The 20,633-nt window shown below is 38.3% G+C and overlaps 1 protein-coding gene across 6 annotated transcripts in view; it reads left to right on the forward strand.

Annotated features, from left to right (window-relative positions):
* CAPN7 (calpain 7) overlaps window positions 1–20,633 on the forward strand; it is a 36,232-nt gene that overhangs the window by 585 nt on the left and 15,014 nt on the right. For 4 of the 6 annotated variants that reach the window (XR_015707473.1, XR_015707474.1, XM_087770083.1 and 1 more), the window contains exons 2-13: window positions 3,928–4,036; window positions 5,728–5,885; window positions 8,103–8,170; window positions 9,290–9,490; window positions 11,019–11,105; window positions 12,052–12,178; window positions 12,936–13,021; window positions 13,934–14,027; window positions 15,625–15,771; window positions 17,467–17,573; window positions 19,135–19,255; window positions 19,498–19,642. Coding sequence is in view for 4 of the 6 variants with exons in the window: in XM_087770083.1 (XP_087626209.1) it covers window positions 3,928–4,036; window positions 5,728–5,885; window positions 8,103–8,170; window positions 9,290–9,490; window positions 11,019–11,105; window positions 12,052–12,178; window positions 12,936–13,021; window positions 13,934–14,027; window positions 15,625–15,771; window positions 17,467–17,573; window positions 19,135–19,255; window positions 19,498–19,642 (1,450 nt within the window). In the remaining 2 variants the exon portion in view is untranslated. Of the gene's footprint in view, window positions 1–3,927; window positions 4,037–5,727; window positions 5,927–8,102; window positions 8,171–9,289; window positions 9,491–11,018; window positions 11,106–12,051; window positions 12,179–12,935; window positions 13,022–13,933; window positions 14,028–15,624; window positions 15,772–17,466; window positions 17,574–19,134; window positions 19,256–19,497; window positions 19,643–20,633 lie in introns of those variants that run through there. The other 2 variants (XM_087770110.1, XM_087770101.1) reach the window with 2 other exon arrangements.

Here is a 20,633-nt window from a genome sequence, read left to right on the forward strand (position 1 = left end):
GCGGGTTGCGAAATGCGTTTTCCCTGCCTGTTATTTTTAGGTGGGAACAAATACCGCCCCTGCGCCGCTGGTTACCGGCGGGCTCGGGGGCGGCCCGGCAGCTACGGCCCTTGAGAAGCGGGTCCGGGCGCTTCTTCCAGCTGCTGGAGGCGCAGATCCTTCGGTGCTTCTCGGCAAGCTTCGTCGTAAGCTGGCTAAAAGCGTCTCTGCCCCGCTGGTTCTCCACTTTCATTCCTGGCCTCTCCCCTACCCCTGCCAGGCCTGAAAAATTGTTCCGTTTTATGTTGGAAATCTAAGCGCTGAGCGTTTTGGAGAACGGCAAGCGGGCATGTTGCAGCTCTTGAGCGAGCAACTGGAAACAGCTTTGTTGTATAATCAGTCGTCAAATACGTAGAGAAGTAAATGGTGAAATACAAGGTGCTCAGCAGTAAGCTAGCTTCAGATCACAACCTACCTGCGACGTGTTTTTAACCACATAAGAATAATCTTTCTATTAGGGATCCGATTTTATTATTTCAATGCAGCTTCAGGTCGGTGTAACCAAGGGTGTGATGAGGTTGATTCGGTGTCTTGCTCAATACCTCTACACTTACTACTGGTATTTAGTAGCATCTGTGCAACCATTATGCATTTTTCTACCTGTGTAAATTGTCTCATTTTGTTGGATTTATGTTTTGCAAAGTTACATTAAAGTTTCATGTCCCCCTGGCTTTACTTCTCACCTGCGAGAAGAGATTTCTGTGAAGCCTATGTTTATCCTTGTTGCAGTAATCATTCCACATGTCCTGTTATCCTGCCAAAGTAATTCTCTTCCATAAGTTGCCAACAGCTCCGTAGTTGGCTTTTTACTTCATGAGTACTAGGTGTCTTTGAAATATATAAAAAACATAGTGTTATTATCATGGTGGCCTATGCATGTAAGTGTGAAAGGATAGAAAGAGGAGTATCTTCCTTTTTTTAACCTGGCTGTTAATGTAGGGTGAGCTAAGTTTATATATGCAAAGTAAATACATGCAAAAGTTACAGTTACTCATAATAATGCTGATAAGCTCTGTGCTTTTCAGCAACAGTGTGTGCACATGGTCTGATAGCTGTGTGCAGTACTACTGTATTACAGTACATTTCTCAGTATACCTGGAACAAATTATCAAATGCTCTTCAGAAGAAAACCATCCTTTGTGCAAATAATCATTCTTCTACACTTTTGTACAGCATGTGGAAAATCTTTTTCACTTGCTGCATACAGGCGATATTCTTGCTAAGTGCAGAAGTGCCTCCCTAGCAGTCTTGGTGCACTTCAAGCTACGCATGACAAAGAGTGTAATCTAGAAAATGTTTTCTGCTTTGCAGAAGCTACGCCACAGAGCAGCATGATTGTGGACACTGCTTTGTGTGAGGAAAGCTTTGAATCAACACTCTGCAGCTAAGATTTTTGGTATTCAGACAGGTGACTCTTGGCAGTCCAAGATTAGGTGTTGACTCTTGTGTCAGATTATATGTGAAGGTGTTCAAACCTATTGTGATGAGGAGTGAAAGCAAACTCAGCAGATATTGTTAAAGCAGAATTTTTTTATGTATTATCTAGCCTAGACAGGTTTGGCTTTCTGGATGTTGCCTGAAGAAACACTGTCAATGTTAGATTAAACAGGAGTAGTTATAAAACATCATCTAGTATTTTGGGGGTACGTTATGCATTTTTTGCACAGTGCAAATAAGCTCTGTCCCCTCACCAACTTTTTTATCAACTGCTCTAAGCAGTTCAGACCCCACTGGTGCAATTACTAAGCATGTGGAAAAGCTGGGTGCTGAACTGTATTCTGCCAGAACTTGACCTTAAGGATGAAGCATGGGAAATGCTACAATTTGTTACCGATAGACGACAAATGGACCTGTCTGAATGGAGTTCCTATGGCTAGCAAGTGCTGTTTGCTTCCAGCTGTCACTAACTTTGATAGATCCCTAGAGGAGGGCTGCACATGAACTGGCTTAGGGTAACTTGCTAATGGTGCTATACAGAAATATCTTACAGGAATATGGGCACCTGATGACTTCAGCAAAACTGCTGAAGACTGTTGCTAAGTTTGACTGTTGACCAGCGGTTAGCAACTTGCAAACTGATCATCAGTATTTAGCTTAGTGCGACTGTGGCACACTACTCATGCCAAAGAACAGTGGTGGCATTGAAGAGATCATAAATACCGAGTCTAAATTGCACATCCATCTTGTCACTGGAAACAGTTGGTGTGCTGGCTCTGCAGGCAGTTCGTCAACAGCTTCAGTCCTTTAGAGCCTTAATTTATAAAAGACTGTTTTCACTATGTTTATGTCTTAAAACCAGGCAGAACAGTTGTGCTTGAAATCGCAGAAGCACCATCCATTATGCATTGTTTTTGCAGCACTAGTTTGAAAATCCACATTTGTTCTTTGCATCATATGCGGACAACTTACCGTTATGATAACAGCACCTGTTTTGTTAATCTGTACTTGTGAGATGTCACAGACAAATATATACAGCCTTTGAGCAGATATCAGCAGTGCATTTTTTTCCCCCAAAAAAAGAGTTGCATGCTAGACCTCAAAGGTAGTTAATTGCTACATATAAATGGCAAGTACTTCTATTTACCTTTCTGTTGCTGTGGACATTTTATGCGATGTAATATGGTGATGGATGTTGAGAGGGGATATGCTGTATTTGGTTCCGTGAGCTTGTCAGTGAAGATTTATCCTGATAACAAGTAGAGGCTGTATCAGGATCAGTTTTAAGCTTGGGCAAACTAGGCAGATGTGTATGGGAGCAAACTGCTAAGCTTGACAAAAATCATGGCCATAAAGCAGACAAGAGACCCTCTGGCCATGGCTCTGTGCTTGCCCTATGCAGAGCAGCCTCTCTGAGCACCATCTTTGTGGAGCAGCTCTCTAGTTACTCTTCTGCTTCCTGCATACTCAGCCTGCTACGTGATCGCCTCCTCTCTCCTACTGCTGCTAGGAAGACGAGCACTGCCACAAAAGTGTGAGGTTTTTCCCATGCCAGTAATGAGGACAAAATAAGGTTTTTATCCTCATTTTTGTGAGTGACAAATTTCAATTCTCCATATGCTTCTGAGACTGTGTCAGCTCTGACTGTTTATTACAACCCTGCCAAACCTTACATGTTTTTCATAAATTTAGTGAATGGATAGACAGCTTATGTAACCGAAGGCATTTTTTCTTAATAGATTTGTGCAGTATGGAAAAAGCCTTAATGCGGATAACGTACTGTGCTGCTGAGCTGGAGGCCTACGCTCCCTCCTGGAAGTAGACTTTCATCAATACCCAGTGTTTTATGTACATGCAAACATTTAAAAAACAAAGTTTGAGGAGCTAGAAAACTTTAAATTTGTAGACTTTCCAGATTTGATAGCTTCATGTGAGTAATACTAACAGAAAAGACTTTCTAAACCAAAATTCTAAGCATTTGATTCTGAAAAGCTTTTATATTGGTTTACTTTCATTATTATCAGATTAAATGGAAATAACTTGTGAGTAGCTTTTTTTTGCTAACCTTAAATCCGGAGCTTTAAAAATAAAAGGCAGTTTGTGGCTTGTGAGCTTTCCTTCACTGATTTCAGTGTATGCTTGAAAAGTTTTACTTAAAATCTCCTAATTTCATGCATTACTATACAGAGAGGCCTAAGATCTGGCCTTATAGAACCTCAAAAGGTTTCTTTTAGTCTTACAGGTTGTCCCATGTGTGAGAAGTTGAACATGATCTCATTTATAACTTGAAACTTGTTCTTTCCAGCAGAATTTCCTTGCAGCCGCTGAGTCTTTTCACAGATGTAGGGGCTTGCTTTCATGCACCTCATGGCTGCTGTAGGCCCTTTGTTTATGGCAAGTAATTTTCTAGGCGGCAAACATTAACTTTGTCTCAAATTCTTCTCCCTGCAGGAAGCTGCACAAGCCTTGATTTATGCTGGAATGGCAGGGTCCAACTTGGAAAATATTCAAGAAAAAATAAATGAGTACTTGGAGAGAGTTCAAGCTCTCCATTCAGCAGGTGGGTAAGGAGCTTTCTAATTAAACCTCTGCTTAAATTAATTGACTGGAAAGCCTTTCGGTGCTGTGAGATATGTATTGATGATGTTTGCTCTGGTTTTCGTTATTCTCATTTTCTCATCCTTTGTGAAGGACCACAAATACAATGAGCACATCAGTGCTTTGAATTCTGATAGACTGGAAATGAAGCGGAGACTTACTTCCTAAGGACTTGGGTGCGGGTATTCTTTCCTTTTAACTATTCTTAGGAACCACATCTGCAGAGCAAACCTGAGAAAGTCGTTAAATATAGCAACAAAAATTGATCAGGCACAAATCAAAACTTGCATCTAAGCTGCATGATGGATTTGAATCAAGTGGGTTCTGGTATTTATGTAAGATTACTAAATTTGAGAGGGCAAAAGAGCTCTTTGCTTTCATAAGGGTTTCCTTGTTTGATCCAGTTTCAGTGTTTGTGCTTAGACCAAAATCTCAAATTTTTGCACACTTGCAATTCTCAGTTAGAATCATAGACTCCCTTGGCCAAAAAAGGACCTTGGGAGGTCTATAGACCAATCTCCTGCTCAAAGCAGGGTAGACATTGATTTTTGAAGCAGGTTGCTCAGGTGCGGTTAAGTCCTGAAAACGCCTAAGGACAGAAATTCCCTGGTGCCTCTGGGCCCCTGTTCTAGGGTGCAATTGTCTTTCTAGTGAATTTTTTTTTTAACATATCTAGTTGGATTGTCCCCCGTTTCAGTTCATAGTCACTGGCTCTCATTCCCTTTCTTTGCACCACAGTGAAGTGCCTGAATCCATTTTCTTGATAACCTCGCAGTTACTGGCAGTTGCTATTTAGAGATGGCTTTGGGAAGCCTGGCTGGACAAGCCCTGCTCCTTCAGCTTCTTCTCAAAAGGCCAAATCCTCCAGCCCCAACCATCATTAGGGACCCAAGACTGGATGTAGCATTTCATCTGCTATTAGTCTGCTGAGTGCAGAGCAGAGGGTGGTAATTGCTTCCCCCCCATCTCCTGGCTGTGCTCCTGCTGACACAGCCCAGGGTACTGTTAGCCTTCATCGCTGCCAGGAGTCTGCTGGCTTGGGCTTACCCAGCTGTCCCCCAGGACCCCAGGCTCTTCTCCGCAGAGCTGTACCCTGCAGGGCGTTAGTCTGTCCCAGACACAGGGTATAGCATTTGTCCTGGTTGAATTTCCTGAGGTTCCTGTCAGCCTGTTACTTTAGCTTGTCTGTGTCCCTTTGAATAGCAGCTGTGTCCGTGAGGGAATTGGTTTGGTGGGGTCTGCAGCCTTGATGAAGGCGCTCTCCGTCTTCTCCTTCAGGTCGTTATTAAAGATACTAAATGAGATAGACACCTAAGGAACTTGTATATTACCATAGGTGATATGTTTTCACAAATGATGCAGTATTTTACGTAATTAAACATCCTTGTCCTTAGTGTAGTATGAAAGAGATTTTATTTACATTATTTGACGTGAAATATCCTGAGAGTGTATCTCTGCTTGGGGGGGGGGGGGGAAGGAGGTGTTTTCCTGTCCTTGCAAAGATGTTTTTAGCAAAGTTTAGAAAGACTTAATATCCAGCCAAGAAATAGATATTACCTGTCTGATTAGACCTGCTAGTGTTTCAGTACCATGTTAAGGACGTTTTTACATGTCTGCTGCTGTAGAAAGCTAAATACTTTCTTTTTCATTTAGTTCAGTCACAGAACACAGACCCTCTGAAGTCAAAACAACAGTTGGACTTGGAGCGTGCTCACTTCCTAGTTACACAGGCTTTTGATGAAGATGATAAAGGCAATGCAGAAGAAGCGATAGAGTTGTACACAGAAGCGGTGGAACTCTGTTTGAAAACAGTATGTTAAGCTACAGGTTAACTTGGTGGAATTATGTGATGGTAAGAAATCCTTCCACTTACACAAGTGACTGACCCTTAAAGGCTGGCTTAAAAATGGAGTACCTGTATTTCTAAAAATTATTTTTTTAACCTTTTTTTCCACTGTTTTTTAGTGTTTCTTCCAGTCTTTGTTATATTGCTAGTCAACACTAAATTTATGGGGACTTGTGATTTATGTGTTTTTCCTGGACTAAAAACTAGAAATATCCTGGAACTTTTTTCATGTTAATTTTTGCCCTGGAGCAAATGCAATACTAAAACAGAAATTAAAAACGGTTTAAACTGAAGATGACTTGCTAATGTGTCAGTTATGTTACTTTCTGACTACATTAAAGGAAGTAATTTAAGGGAAATTTTTGTGTGTAACACTTTCTGAAAACATAAGAGTCTACTGATGCCAAAACTAGTAAAAATACTACTTGATTACTCAGTGCTCAACATTAAAGCCGTTATGAGTGAATTCAATTCACGCTGAAACTAATGGTAAGGATGAATTGGCCATTACGTAAATGATGGAGAATATAATTACAGGTACTGCTTTTTTCCCTTAAGTCTAGTTGCCTTAACTAACTCATTACAGGAAGAGCTCACCATCATAATGTAACTCCACCAAGTCTGTTTTTCTTTTTCCCTTCTTTTCCCTTCTTATAATGTAAATATATGTGGGTTGTTGGGAGGGGATTGTTATTTTTGCTAGATGCTAGAGTAAAATCTTCTTTTCCCTGAATTCTGTAAACTGGTTTTATGTAGGCTAAAAAACCCTGGTGATACAGTGTAACCAGATCAAGAGTTAGTAAAACTGCTCTAGTTTTTCCGCTTGAGCTGTTGGAGCAGAACATTTTCAGCCTATTACATAAAATTTACCGCAGCAGCATACTGTTTTTCCTCTGCTGTGTTCCTCCTTCTGTTGTGCCAGTGCATGCAAATATTGCTTACATATATTGAAGTTAGTCTGCAATTATCTCATATTAACAACTGCTTTTATCGGGTATTTCATTAGGTACGCAACTGCTGAAGTTTCTTTTAATCTTGACTAGCATATTATTTTGTTAAGATGACTGTAGGCTTTATCCCTGGGAGTGATCAAAAACTACCTTCTGCTTCCCAGGATGAAAGAAGATTGAAGGAACTCTGCTATCTTGAAGCTTTGCTTCTGTCTTTCTCCTCACTATATTCAGGTGGAGAGATTTGTTTCTTCCTTACCCTTGGAAGTACTCAAAGAGCAGCCATTCTTCCTTTTCTATGGCTGGCTCCTAGATGGGTCTGCTGATGTTCCATCTCCACCGCTTACCTTCATACAGCTTTCAAAGTCTTTTCCAACCAGGAACTCCGCAGTGTAATTTATTTGAAAATGAAAATAGTTGCTTACAGAGGGTGTTTCTAGTTTTGTTTCTTGGGGTGAAAATAGCTTGCCTTTTGTTTCCTCAGTTGACCTAGCTGACCGGGGAGAATTGGTCAAGGTACAAAGCTAGAAGCTGAAACCTTCTTCTGGGTGTCGCAGGAGAAGCCACACCTCATGTTGTGCCTCTTGCAGATTGCTTAGCTGCAGTAGCCATGCTTCCTCTGTAAGGAAAACAAAAGCGTGAACTGGTTGTATGAGTAAACTGTCATGGCTGACCTCCTAACTGGGAATGGAAGTTAGCACTCTGGATCCTCTGTTTTGATGCCCTGGCATAGATTATTTTATGCCTTAGATGTACAAGAACAAGATTTTTAACTTGCAAGCAATCTTGTTTGCTTGTATTTTATGAAAGTAAACATTCAAGCTTAATTTTTTCCTAAGTTACCGTGATTATTTTTGACTCATTTGGGGAAAAGAATTGGAACACATCTAAGCTCAGTAGTATACCTAACATTTGTTTTTGTCTTCTTTCTGCCCATAGTGTTTTAATAGGGTTAGTTCTGGCAGGTTTTTTGTGTATACAATGTTGCCCATGCTGAAGAATTTTAAACATCACTTTTGTTCCATGACTGTTCACTAAAACAGCAAAATGATATTTGCTTACTTAGTATGCTTTTTACGCTGAGATGCTTTTTATGCTCATTTCAAAAGAGAATTGGAAAAAATAGCTAGTTACTGTTTGCTGTAATCTGTAAGTGTGAAATTTGACAAACTGAGTCTATAAAACCTGCAGTTTTTTTGGATGTCTAGCTTTTTCTTTTATTTTTACTTAAGGCTACTGAAACTTCAGAAGCAGGCCTCCAGTCAAAACTGAAACAGCTGGCTCGACAAGCACTGGATAGGTGAGTATTGCCAATGTTAGTAAACACACTTGCTGTCAGGGATAAGTGCACTCTCTGAGTTGGATTCTCAGTCTAGCGTGTCCGTTCTGTACTGCAAAGAGTGTGGGTTCTGCATAGACCTAGCTCCTGTAGAGTTCTGGCAGACAGCTGCCGGCTGCTATACCGCTGAATAGAGTAGCTGTTGTGCCAGCCCTCTGGGAATCTTGGGACATGCAGAATTAGGGAAGGACTGTGTATTCGTTAGTACCAATGCACTACTTCAGTCTTCAGAGATATAAATCGGAGTACTATATTACAATTTTTGGCTTCTATAAAAATGCTGAATTCAGGCCAGCACTAAGTCAGGATGTCAGCGTCCCTTCATAAGGAAGACAGCTTGGAAACTGGGAAAAACTTCTCTTGACAATAGCAATCGAATTGTATGGGTAGATCTAATGGAATGGAGTCTATATCTGAAACAAGTTACAAGAGTGGAAGTTCAATGTAACTCTTTTTAAATCAGCTGTACGATGGCAAATAACAGACTACGTTGGGCTAAGTTTTGGTATAAGCTGGTTTTCAGCACTTCTCAATCTGTGTTCAAAAAAACCACCATATTTTGCATATGTATGACTATCCAGCAGCTTAATGCAACAACAACAAAATATGGCTCCTGAATACACAGTCTTCAAGCAGTTGAAATGCTGGGTTGTGAGAATGCCAGTGGATTTTTACTGCTATTGTAGCTGCTAGACAAATTAAATCCTGAAGGTATGAGAGGACGTAAGTCAGTTTTCTCTCTCTGTGTTTCAGTGGTCTTGTGCTGAGGTTCCAGATGATGAATGCTTACACAAGTTCTCCTGTTAGCATAATTTAAAGGCAACAAAAATCTAACGAGTTCTGCAAAAATTAGCTTATATGTTAGTTGGCAATGCTATATTTTAATTGTTTCTAGAACAGGAAAATAAAGAATACTGGCATCAGGAATTGATTTTTCTTAGGAAAAGTGGTGTTGGTCAACTTGGGCATTTGTTCATTCCATTTAACATATGTGTGAACATGAACCAAGCAAATCAGTAACTGAATCATAACTATATTTTTATCATTGGTGTAAACAAAATGCATTTTTATTTGCTTTAGAGCAGAGGCACTGAAGGAATCTGTGTCAAAGTCATCTCAGAAGGAGAAGTCGTCTGCAGCTAAACCAAATCAGCCAGTCAGAACATTCTTTCCATTGGGACCTGATTTTTCTTTAAATGATAAACCGCAGACAATCAGAGCAGTACAAGCTAGTGAATCTCAAGGTCAGAGATACACTGCAGAGGAGATTGAAGTCCTCAGGTAAGTTGAAGACAAGTTTTTCCAAAATGTTATCATTTGTGCTTACATCCTTTGTGCATCTTACACAGTAGCTTGAAACAACTGAAGCATGAGGTATATAAACAGAGGGTCAGAAAACCACCTCTTACAAACCCCGTTGCTGGTATTACCTACACATTAATAAATTCTTTTATTCTCTACGCTAATGTAATTAGTGGCTTTTATTCGCAGAGCGTACTTTCTAGTTTATATTTAGAAGACAATTTGTTGTAACTGACTGCCAGGATTATTTTTCATAGCCTTATTTTTGTATGTTATACATCACCTACCTGACTGAGTTCATGAAAGATCTGGCTCTGAGAAGCCAAGGTACAAAGATGTTTTTATAGCTTATACAGCTACTACTTCATTGGAAATTGAGGACGCATGATATTTTGTAGGACTGTGACTTCTGTTACATCCAGTTCCTTTTGCGTTGATTTTTATTATAGGTAGAATAAATTACAAATAATCCCTAAAACCTTTAGCCTAAATTGTGAATTTTGAAAACTATCAAATATATCTTAAAAAAAAAAAATGCATTCTCTGATAGGTGTTTCAGCCTTCCTCCCCATGCAATATAAAAGATTGTGACAGAGGTGATGCTCAACACTGCCCAGGATTTGATCATAAAACATTTAGTCTGCTTGTTGAGTTTAGGGGACTTAAATGAACTGAGGATATGGTCATGAAGATAGAAATGTACGTGTGTTGGAAAAGTTGCAGAGCATTAAGAACTGCCTTACTAAAATGTCACTTTTTTTTCCTCTGGTAGTGTCTGTGCAGTGAATGTTTCTGGTTTTGTGGATGGTTTGGGTGTTTGGGGGGGTGGGGGGCGATGTCAGGGGTTTTTTTGTTGTTTCAGTCTTGCAAGAGAGCTTCAAGCTGTTTCAAATCTTTAATCATCATTTGATTTAAAAATATTTCACAGACCTTTTTCAGTTAACTCCTTGTTTGAAACTTAAGTCACATTCACATTTAAATATGATTGTCATTTTTTAGAACGTGTTCTGTGCACTTTAGTCAAAAATGTACTAATAAACGTGCAGTATTTTTGTTATTGTTGCTTGACAAAGTGTTCCAAAATACTGCCCCAATTAGATGAAATCTAAGTATTGCTAATTGTTAATTGCTGTCAGCTTATCCTAAGACTCTCTTTAATGAGAGGCTTAAGTGACTTGAGAAATTCTGTTTAGGCAAATGTAGTTTTAAATGTGACTTCTTGAACTACGAAGAGGTTTGTGGCTGATAATCATTTCTATCCTGGCATGGTGACTTCTCTGCAGGTATGTACTTGGAGGATTAATGACTGAGCCATCAAGTACTGCACATTTCCAACCCAAATAAATACAGTGGTTGTTTCATTTTCAAGAGGTAATTGTCTTGTTTTCAGAAGCACTGTGTCTTGTGAGTTTTTAAAAACTAATTTTGTGGTTACGTTCTGGAACTTAGTCTTTGAAAGATGATAGATAGGTTTGTAACTATGATTTTTTTTTCTTATTATTTGCAGGAAAACTTCAAAAATTAATGGCATTGAATATGTACCTTTCATGAGTGTTGATCTGAGGGAACGTTTTGCCTTCCCTATGCCATTTTCGTAAGTGTGATTCAATTACTGAACTTTCCTTTTGTTTTTATTTCCAAAGTTTTCCCATGTTTGGTATTTCTATGTTTTCTTTTTCAAAGTTTAAAATTGTTTAAGTAGGCTTGTAAGCATAATTCAGGCAGAGAGATGTAAATACTACCACTTCCTTCTTCCAGTCTGATCTTAAAACTTCAATGTAAGCTGATCCTGCCGTGCAGTGCTTTTGCAGTTGTGTCTTCAGGCCTAGAAGGAGAACATTATATTTGGCTTTTTGGAGTATTGGGCTGGGCTGGCAACTTGGGTCCATTTCCGGATTCTGCTGCATGCTAATGAGTTTAGCTCCCTCTGCCTCACTAACCCGTAAAATGAAGGTGATAGCCATTTCCTCTGTAAAGGACTATTCCAAGGAAGAGTTTGCTACACCTTCATTCATGAGCAATAATAATATGTTAAGATTACATAGCCATAATAGACAAAGACGCTTGGGGTTGTCTGGGGTTTTGGTTCGTGTTGTTTTTTTTGTTTTGTTTTTGTTTTTTTTTTCCAATTTTCCGCTAAGGGCTTGTCAATCAGACAAGCCTTGATATCTTCAGAACTAAAGAAACTTTTTATTAGTTCATCATATTGAAATAAAGTGAAGAATTTGAGTTTCTGCTGGTGTAGATGGCTTTTTGGAATTCCCTTCTCCTGTTCAGTCCTGTATGAAGGAAGCTCTTGGGGTTTATTTCATGTTTTTAATATTTTTGCTTTTTTTCCCTAGAAATCACAAACTTAACAGTAGTGTTCTTCGAAATTTTTTTACAGCTCTGTATACAAAGCTGTGTAATTGTTCTGCACGTATTTTGCACTATCTATCAGATATATATAGGACCAGACATACCATGAAAAGCTTTTCTAAACTGCTATTGGTTTATTTCTAATATTGATTTATTTCTACTTTTTTCTCTCTTAAATCTAGTGATAAATGTGGGAAGTTACCATTATCCCCCAAACAGAAAGCAATGTTTGGCAAATGGGTGCGACCAGATGACATAACAAATAACCCTACGATGATTTATACTGTATCAAGTTTCAGCATAAAGCAGGTAAATTGTTCCTAAAGATAAATGTGTGCTGCTAGCAGTTTATTGCAGGGGACCTTCTTGTTCAAAAAGGAGTCCCCAGATGTGAGGGTGCTTTCCTTGGTTCTCATGAGATTAAATAAATAAATAGATAGTATCGCTTCAGATTCCATCCATTTTCTAGCCATGAGAATAAACAGGTGTGTTAGCAGTGAAGTGAAAATCAGAATTTGAATTCAAGCTGAAAATCCTGTTTTCCAGAAATAGCGGTAGGGTTAGTATGAAAAAAGACAAGGTGTACTCTGCAGCAAATTGTTTGTTTGATTTACTGCATGGAAAAACTAATGAGCAAGATTTTTAAATTTTTATTTGACAGGAGCAGAGTGGCCCATTGAGAATAGCGGAAATATCGTGCTTAGTGTTAAGTTGCAGATGGCCCTAGCTATTCTGAAATCAGCAGTAGATTATGCCATTGGATATGGTTTATATTACACAGTGTGTTTTGGGGAGAAGGGAGTAAGTGTGAAGGAATGCTGAGGTATCTGCACTTGCCTCCAATTGTCATTAATATTTCTAACTCTGGTTTGCTCTGCAGGGGCCTCATGTTGGGCAAGCATACATTTCATGCCTTTTTAGTAGTAACTTTGCTTCTCTTGGTTCAAATCTTTCCCTTTTGAAGGGAATTACTAACTGACAATTTTCCTTCCCTCCACACACCCTGTTTGTTTTCCAGTATCTAAGCTATTAGTAAATGTCCTCACTGGTTTTCTTTTCTTTATAGACAATAGTGTCAGATTGTTCTTTCGTGGCATCACTAGCTATCAGTGCAGCATATGAAAGAAGATATAACAAAAAATTGATCACAAGGTAAGTAGCTGTTGCTTTCTAAGATCTTTTCAGACTTGATACTGCCAAGCTTTTGCAATGGACAGCTGGACACAGTAAAACCTAGCATTTGTTTCACCTTCATCTCCCTGGGACTTGTGTGGCTTCAGCACTTCTGAGAGGGAAGCCAAATTTATGTAGATATGTATACAGACACTGGAGTCTAAATTCAGATGTGCTTTGAGGAGCAAGAAATAGTTTGGAAGGTTTTGTTTGGTTTTTAATAGAAATTTTATTTACAATGCTTTATAGGTTTATTTTCCTACTTTGCTGTGCCAACTGCTGTGCAACAGGTGGTCCATCTTGCATCTCATTGCAGAATTAACATTAACAACACTCTCTGGGTTCCACTCGACTGGTGTCCTGTGATAAATTTGGCACGGGTTTGGCAGACCCTGCCGGGAGCCCATTGCCACACCAGTGTGTGAATGTTGTTCCTGGATTTTTTTGTTTTAACCTATACTCGTTAGAACTGAACTGGTATTCTTTTCAAGAGCAGTGAGTTCTACACTGTCTTCTCCTTCAAATGTTTGACTTGTCATTCAGACAAATACTGTATTTATACTACAGATATGTAAATACCGTTTGTGTAATAGTAAGATGAATTTGATTGCCTTGCTTCTGTTGGAGAAACAATTAGGTTACTTATGTTCTTTTTGCTACTGTATTAAGCAGAGAACTGCAGCAAGAGCAAGGCCTGAAAGATAAAACCTCTTTAAACATCATTGTCATTTTTACTAAATTTGAGTTGCTCTTTCATTAAAAATTCCATATTTATGTTCAGTATAAATTCTAGAAACAGACTATGTTAATCCCACTTTTATTGTTATCAGTGTATGTACAGCCAAGTTGTTTATGTCACAATTTCCTCTTCTTTTTTTTTTTTTATAACAGTATAATTTACCCACAGAATAAGAAAGGAGAACCAGAATATAATCCATGTGGCAAATACATGGTGAAGCTTCATATCAATGGTGTACCTAGAAAGGTAAATGGTTTTGGGGAGACTTAATACTGTTACTGTTTAAGTCATATATTTTAAAGGCTTGGTCTGCTTCACTGTGAAGCTATGCTTGCATAGCAAAAACTTTAGATACGTTTTGTTGGAAAGTGGGTTTTAATTGTTAAACCTTTTGAGATTCATTTTGGTTGTGAAGTATGTAACAATGTAGGTATTTCTTCTACGGACAAATGAAAATAGCGTTGCTCACATTAAATTCACGAAAAAATCCTTATATTGCTTAAAAGAATTACGAAAACTATACAGGAACAAAATTATGCATCCCATATTTATGAATAGGGTGTGCAAGTAATCCACTTTTCCGCTCCATGTTAGAAAGGAACTTACAAAACTAAAAGTACAGAGGGGGACATCCAGGAAGAGTATAGACATGGAATGACCATAGAGGAATAACTCAAATGACCACAGATCCTTAGTAAGGAGAGGAGATACCTGAAGATACGTGATAGAACTTCATAAACTGACAACCAACTTCATTTTCTTTTCAGTGCAATAAACAAGGGCATAAAATAATGTATTTCTTCATATAGTACTTAACTGTAGCACTGATTATTGCAGATCATAGTGACTGATGAATGTTTGTGGGAATTCAAAAGTTGAGTGGTCATATTCATGGGACGAGGGAGTAAGGGGAAAGTCCTCAAAGGCTATTAATTGTTAAGTTATAACCTCTGGGTCAGGAAGTCCTTGAGTTGCAAAATTCCGGAATCTGAAAGTATAATTTATGTCCTTGCCTTGCTTTTAATACTCTTTCCAAAATATCTCCTAATGGCTGCCTTTCGTTAGGATGAATGGCCATTTGCTCTTCTATGAAAAGAATTATTCATTCCTGCACAGATTGGATTGGACCAGAAAATGTGCTGTGTTGGTAGCCTGTATTGGTAGTGGACTAATGCCAATGTGGAACTGAAACATCTGTTCTGGGAAACTGTTTCAGACCACTACAAATACTGCAGTAACAATCTGTAATAATGCCGAATATATTCTACCTAATTTAAAGAAGAAATGTTAATACTTTCACAACTGCTGTTTTGGGTTGTTTTTCCTTTCCAGAGAGAAGAAATTTAAATCTGGAACTAGAGACTGTGAAAGTGATGTGACACATAGTTTGTTTCCTTATAGATAAATAAGTGTTTATTTTTCTGCTGGCTACCAAGCAGAGTCCATACTCTGTTTCCTAATTAGGTGAGGAATGTTGTTAGGCTTTTCTTTACTTTTTATGCTGGTAATTACACTGAATTTTTCTGCGGCTACCTTTTACAATAGATATTAGACGCTTTACAAGAGCGTACCGTCATCATCCCCATTTTACATAGGGGAAAGCAAAGCAAGTGATCACGGGTCACCCAGTAGACCAGCGCAAGTAAGAGCTGGCAATAGAATTTCTTGTTCACTTGGGCAAACCACTGCAGGATTGATAGAGGTGTCCGTATGTGAGAACGATGGTCAGGTCTGGCTGTGTCTGAGAAGCTGTATGTTAATGAGAGTTTAGTTTTATTTTTTAAATACTTCCAAAATACTTTATTAGCTTTATGATGATTTGTCATTTGTTTATTTCACGCAGGTAATCATAGATGACCAGTTACCTGTTGATCATAGTGGAGAACTTCTCTGCTCTTATTCTAACAATAAGAATGAATTATGGGTATCACTAATAGAAAAGGCTTACATGAAGGTCATGGGAGGATATGATTTTCCTGGATCAAATTCTGTAAGTACTAGATTATTTCTAAGAGGCAAAAGTTCCACGTATATAATCTTGGGTCAAATAATTTTCCTTCTAGTGAAATCAAAGTGAATTGCTTGGGGAAGCAAGTACTGGATTTGATGTTTTCTTAAATTTTTTTCTATAACTTTTTTTCACAAATACACTTAGCTGTACTTAATGAGATTTATTCCATCAAAATAGAATGAGCAAGACATCTTGATGAGCAGAGTTAATCTGGGTTCTCTGACTGCAGGATTGACACTTATGGTTGGGAAGGGTATGTGTTTGTATAGAGTCTAGATGAAAATGTTGGGTGAAATCATAAATTTTTTTGCCTGTATCAATACTGCTGATTTGTTGTTCAATATATAGGGCAGTTCTCCCTCATTAGGTAGGGGAGACAGCTAGGAAAGGAACAGGCTAGTCGTTTAGTAGATGTATATAGAGGGAGCAAGTACTTTGATCTGTGCAGGTTTGTTTATCAGATTGTTCCACTCATTTACATAAATATGTATTGGGTTCCTATAATGTGGTTACTAAAGAAACAGTCATCATACTGCAGCTAGGCTGACATGCAAATTATTCTTCAAAGAGGGACGGTTTACTGAAATGAGTAGCCCACATAATTTTTAATTTGCTACTTAGGAAGCATTTCTGATTTTAATTTGAAATTCTTTAAAATTTTAACACTATATTTTTGATTTCATGGTGCTGTTCGCATTCTAGTTGGTGTCTTGATAATCGCATTCTTGGAGGGTATACTAGGTAATAATCACCTCTTGAAAAATTATTTGGAGACAAATGTGACTTTGTATAAGGGGTAAATGTAGCATACGGTTTCATGTGTGTTTATGTCGATGTTGGGCTGCTTTGTTTTGGAGGATGGAAGCTGGTGAGAATAGCTGTGTTTTATTCCCACTGTCGTCTTCTAACTTGCTATCTGGAAAAACAACTTGACTTGTGACGTTTTGTCTCCACCCTTCCCGCCCCCTCTGCTTTCGACTGTATTCTAGCTTCCTTGTATAATCAGGGTTCCTTACTGGCTGTGTTGTACTTGTAATTCCTCAAGTTCCCACCCACCGGTGCTGGTTATTGACACTTCAAGCATTTACAGTCTCTGCTTTTGCTTTGAGAAGTACAAAGCAAAAGAAAAGTGACTAAGCAGTATTTCAAGGAGATGAAATGGGGAGATTAAAGCATCTTTTTATGGAAATATATGTCAGTGTCAGCTTTACCAAAAAGAATAAAAAAACCCCAAACCCTGAGCCTTAGAAGTAAAACTTTAAATTATTTAAAATGCATATATAATAGCAAGATTCCAAATAGTGCTTCTGAGACTGTGCTTTAAAAGTCTGTGAATCAACAAAATTAGTAGAACACATCATAGGACTGAGCATGATTGATCATTCTGTTATGCTTCCGTTGCTCTGAAATTCCAGTTTGTTTCGTCAGTTCACTTTCCAGCTTCTTTTTTTTTTTTTTGAGGCTATTTGGAAATGTTGTCCTAAACTAATCAAATTAGGTTTTGTTTGTTTGTTTTTTTAATATAGTCTTAATCTTGAGCCCTTTATGTGTAGAGCTGTATTGTAACTTGTGTGTACTTGATTTCTTTCAAGGTGCTTTTATAATTTGTGTACAGACATCGTATGCTTATAGATGGATATCTATTCTGATTTCTTTTGAATGCTTGCATTTCAGAATATTGATCTCCATGCACTGACTGGTTGGATACCTGAAAGAATTGCTATGCACTCTGACAATCAAGCTTTCAATAAAGATAGTACTTTCAGAATGCTTTATCAGAGGTAGAAGTTTGTTCTTTCCTAAGTAATTAAAATGCTTTCTGTGTAGTAGCTGCATTACCACTGTAAAAGCAGTACAGTCACCACAGACCCTTCAATTACATTTTGGTACTGCTACAAATTGTGCTTTGTAAAACCTCTATATGCTTTCTGGAAGAAGAAAATTTGAGGTATTGATGGCTTTGATAGAACACAAGAGTAAAATACTGTGGAATTTTGTTTGAGGTGATTTTTTGTCTTTACATATGAAGAAAAAAAAACAGTAGCCCATTTCTTGATGAAGAAAATAGAACACAGAGTCAGAGAAGAGCAGCTTGGAAGCAATATACAAGTTAAAAGTGTTTAAAAAGTAGAAGGAAATGTGTTCTGTGTTCCCACACAGTTCCCCAGAACTTTGGCATTGATCTGCTGTCCTTAGCAAGCAGAAAGAATATAGTATTTGTAATCATATCGCAAGATCTTGGTTATTATGCCCCATTAGTAAATCTCCTGGAGGAGCAGCAAATGTCTATCAAAACTGCAATACTTATCTTCAGACCTACCATAACAATTCTACTTATGGTGAAAGATATAGCTGTAATTTATAAATGTCAGCTAGCAAGTGCTTTGATTTCTTTCAAAACGGTTTTGTGCAACCAGTTTGTTACACATTTCAGTGCAGTAGAAGGGGGATATTCTGTGGACTGAAACATATGCATTCATGATAAAAGAGCATGACTCTCCTTCTGCTGTGCTTTTTCAGTTGGTTAGGAGCTCTCAGTTGATTGTCAACAACTTTTAAAATATTCCAGCGTTGCAATTTGGACGTGTGACTGCAATTAGGATGGGATCTAGCCATGACAGCATCGCTGTTGTTCACCTGTGCTAAACTGAAAATCTGTCGATCCATAGTCCAGTGACCCTGTAAACTGTCTAGGGACACTGAGTATGTACTTGGATTTTAGCATGGGCTGGGAAACATGTTAGTGTCTTCTCACAACAATAATTGTTGCGAAATTAACAATTGCAATTCAGAGCAATTGCAGAAGTCGGTTGTTGTGAGTTGACAACTCAGGCCCTGAAAGGCCTATGCTGGGGGACACAAAACCTTTAGTGTAAACACCTGCAAAAGTATAGAAGCATGAACTTCTCATTCTTCAGGTTTTGGGAAGCTCCTTCAGAATCCTGGGGGTGTGACAGGGTTGTTAATTTGCTATATGCAGTGGTTGGCTAAGTGTTGATGAAACCACATTTGTGTTCAGTTGAAGATCTGTGAAGAGTATCTTTAAAAAGTGACACAGATTGAACTTCAGGTTGACAAATGCTGATTTTTATTTATAAAAAGTATGAAATTACATGAAAATAATTTTTCACTTAAAGCCTATACTTAAATACTGAAAGAAAATAGTTCTGCTTTTACAGGAGTGATTTCTGCTGACAAAAAAAACCCCTGTATTCGAGTTTTTATAAAGCAGGGTCACGCTAATGGACAGTGTAAAAACATACTATTACAGTGTCTGGCAAATGTCAGTTTGCAACTTGCAAGATTTTAATTAAGCTCTTTTTCACCTCTTTTTTTGAACAGATTTCACAAGGGAGATGTCCTTATCACAACAGCAACAGGGGTGATGTCTGAAGAGGAAGGAGAAAAATGGGGTTTAGTTCCAACCCATGCTTACGCAGTCTTGGATATAAGAGAATACAAGGTATCAAGTAAAACTGAAGATGTTTTCGGATGCCTGTTTGAAACCTATCTGTGATGGGTAGCTACTGATTTTTTGCTCTAATGGCTAATAGAATTTATTTTGTCTTGAGCTCCATTGGGAAATTCCAGAAAGCTTAATGATGCTGTATTTTCTTGAGATATTGGTCCATATTCCATGTTAATATAAAAATAAAAATTATCTTGACAGGATGAATCCAGCAATTTTATTTTGTATTTCTTTAGGGACTTCGATTTCTTCAGTTGAAAAATCCCTGGAGCCACTTACGTTGGAAGGGACGATACAGTGAAAATGACACAAGAAATTGGACCCCAGATTTACAAAGATACTTGAACTTTGATCCAAGAACAGCTCAGAAAATAGACAATGGTAATAAAGTTTAAAAAGTCACTGTCTTTTCAGATAATCTAAATCTTTGTGGTGTATCCCTGCAGGAAGGTGGAAAGAAATGCATAAGCACAAGGAGAGGGAGAGTAAAACAAATACTAGAAACTAAATAGCCCAAAAGTTTAGGGAGTGTTTGTGGATTTAAATCTGTCATTTCAGGTTTGTCTGGGGTTTAAGTAATCTCGACTGTTTAATATATCTCAAATTCATTGACAAGAAATCACTTCCTTGCTTAGGCGTTGCTATCTCAGTATCTGGGCATGGGGGAGTCCAGCGCAAAGATAACATTCTGACTATAAGCTGTGTAATACTGCTTTTTAATACGTGAACAGACTTTTTGTGGTTTTTTTTTTTTTTTCCTCCAACATTTGCAAATCTGTATCAACATGCTTACTGTAATCAGCATTTAAATTAGTCTTTGAGGTTATGTGAGGTTATGTGCTGGAGGTTAGTGGGTTTTTCCCCTTGCATTACATTACTATATCTATAAACAAATATTTATATACACTCTGTTTCTGGCTGTAAGAGTAGATTGAGATCGGTCTTTGAGACAGTGGTACTACTATGTCACTGTCCAGAGAAACCACTTGGAATGGTGCCCAGTGTTGTCCTGCCCCATCTTCCCTGGGGAGCAGCGGAGCGTAGCATCTGGGAAGTCAGTGTGGGTTTGCTGGTGGAAGGGCAGGCTGCTGACGGTTCAGAAATTCTGCAGAAGCTGCGTTTTACATTCAGAAAGAGATGCCTGCTCTTTTTATAGTATCCTAGTTGCTGTCAGTGTATCTCTGTGAGGGAGCCCTTTTGTTCAGTGCCACTCTATTTTGACAACAGTGTGCATCCAAACCCATTAAATTATAGCATTTGTTGATAAGCCTCGTGCAAATGCATAAGGAAAACTTCTGATTTAAATGTAAGAATAGCAGCCCTGGCTTTGTGCCAGTTATGAGAGATTAGCTCATTATTTATTTACCGATTC

The sequence above is a fragment of the Nipponia nippon genome, unplaced genomic scaffold (genome assembly GCF_047370975.1).
Source record: "Nipponia nippon isolate SJK-2023a ecotype South Korea unplaced genomic scaffold, ASM4737097v1 scaffold_1, whole genome shotgun sequence".
In the NCBI taxonomy this organism is placed as follows: domain Eukaryota; kingdom Metazoa; phylum Chordata; class Aves; order Pelecaniformes; family Threskiornithidae; genus Nipponia; species Nipponia nippon.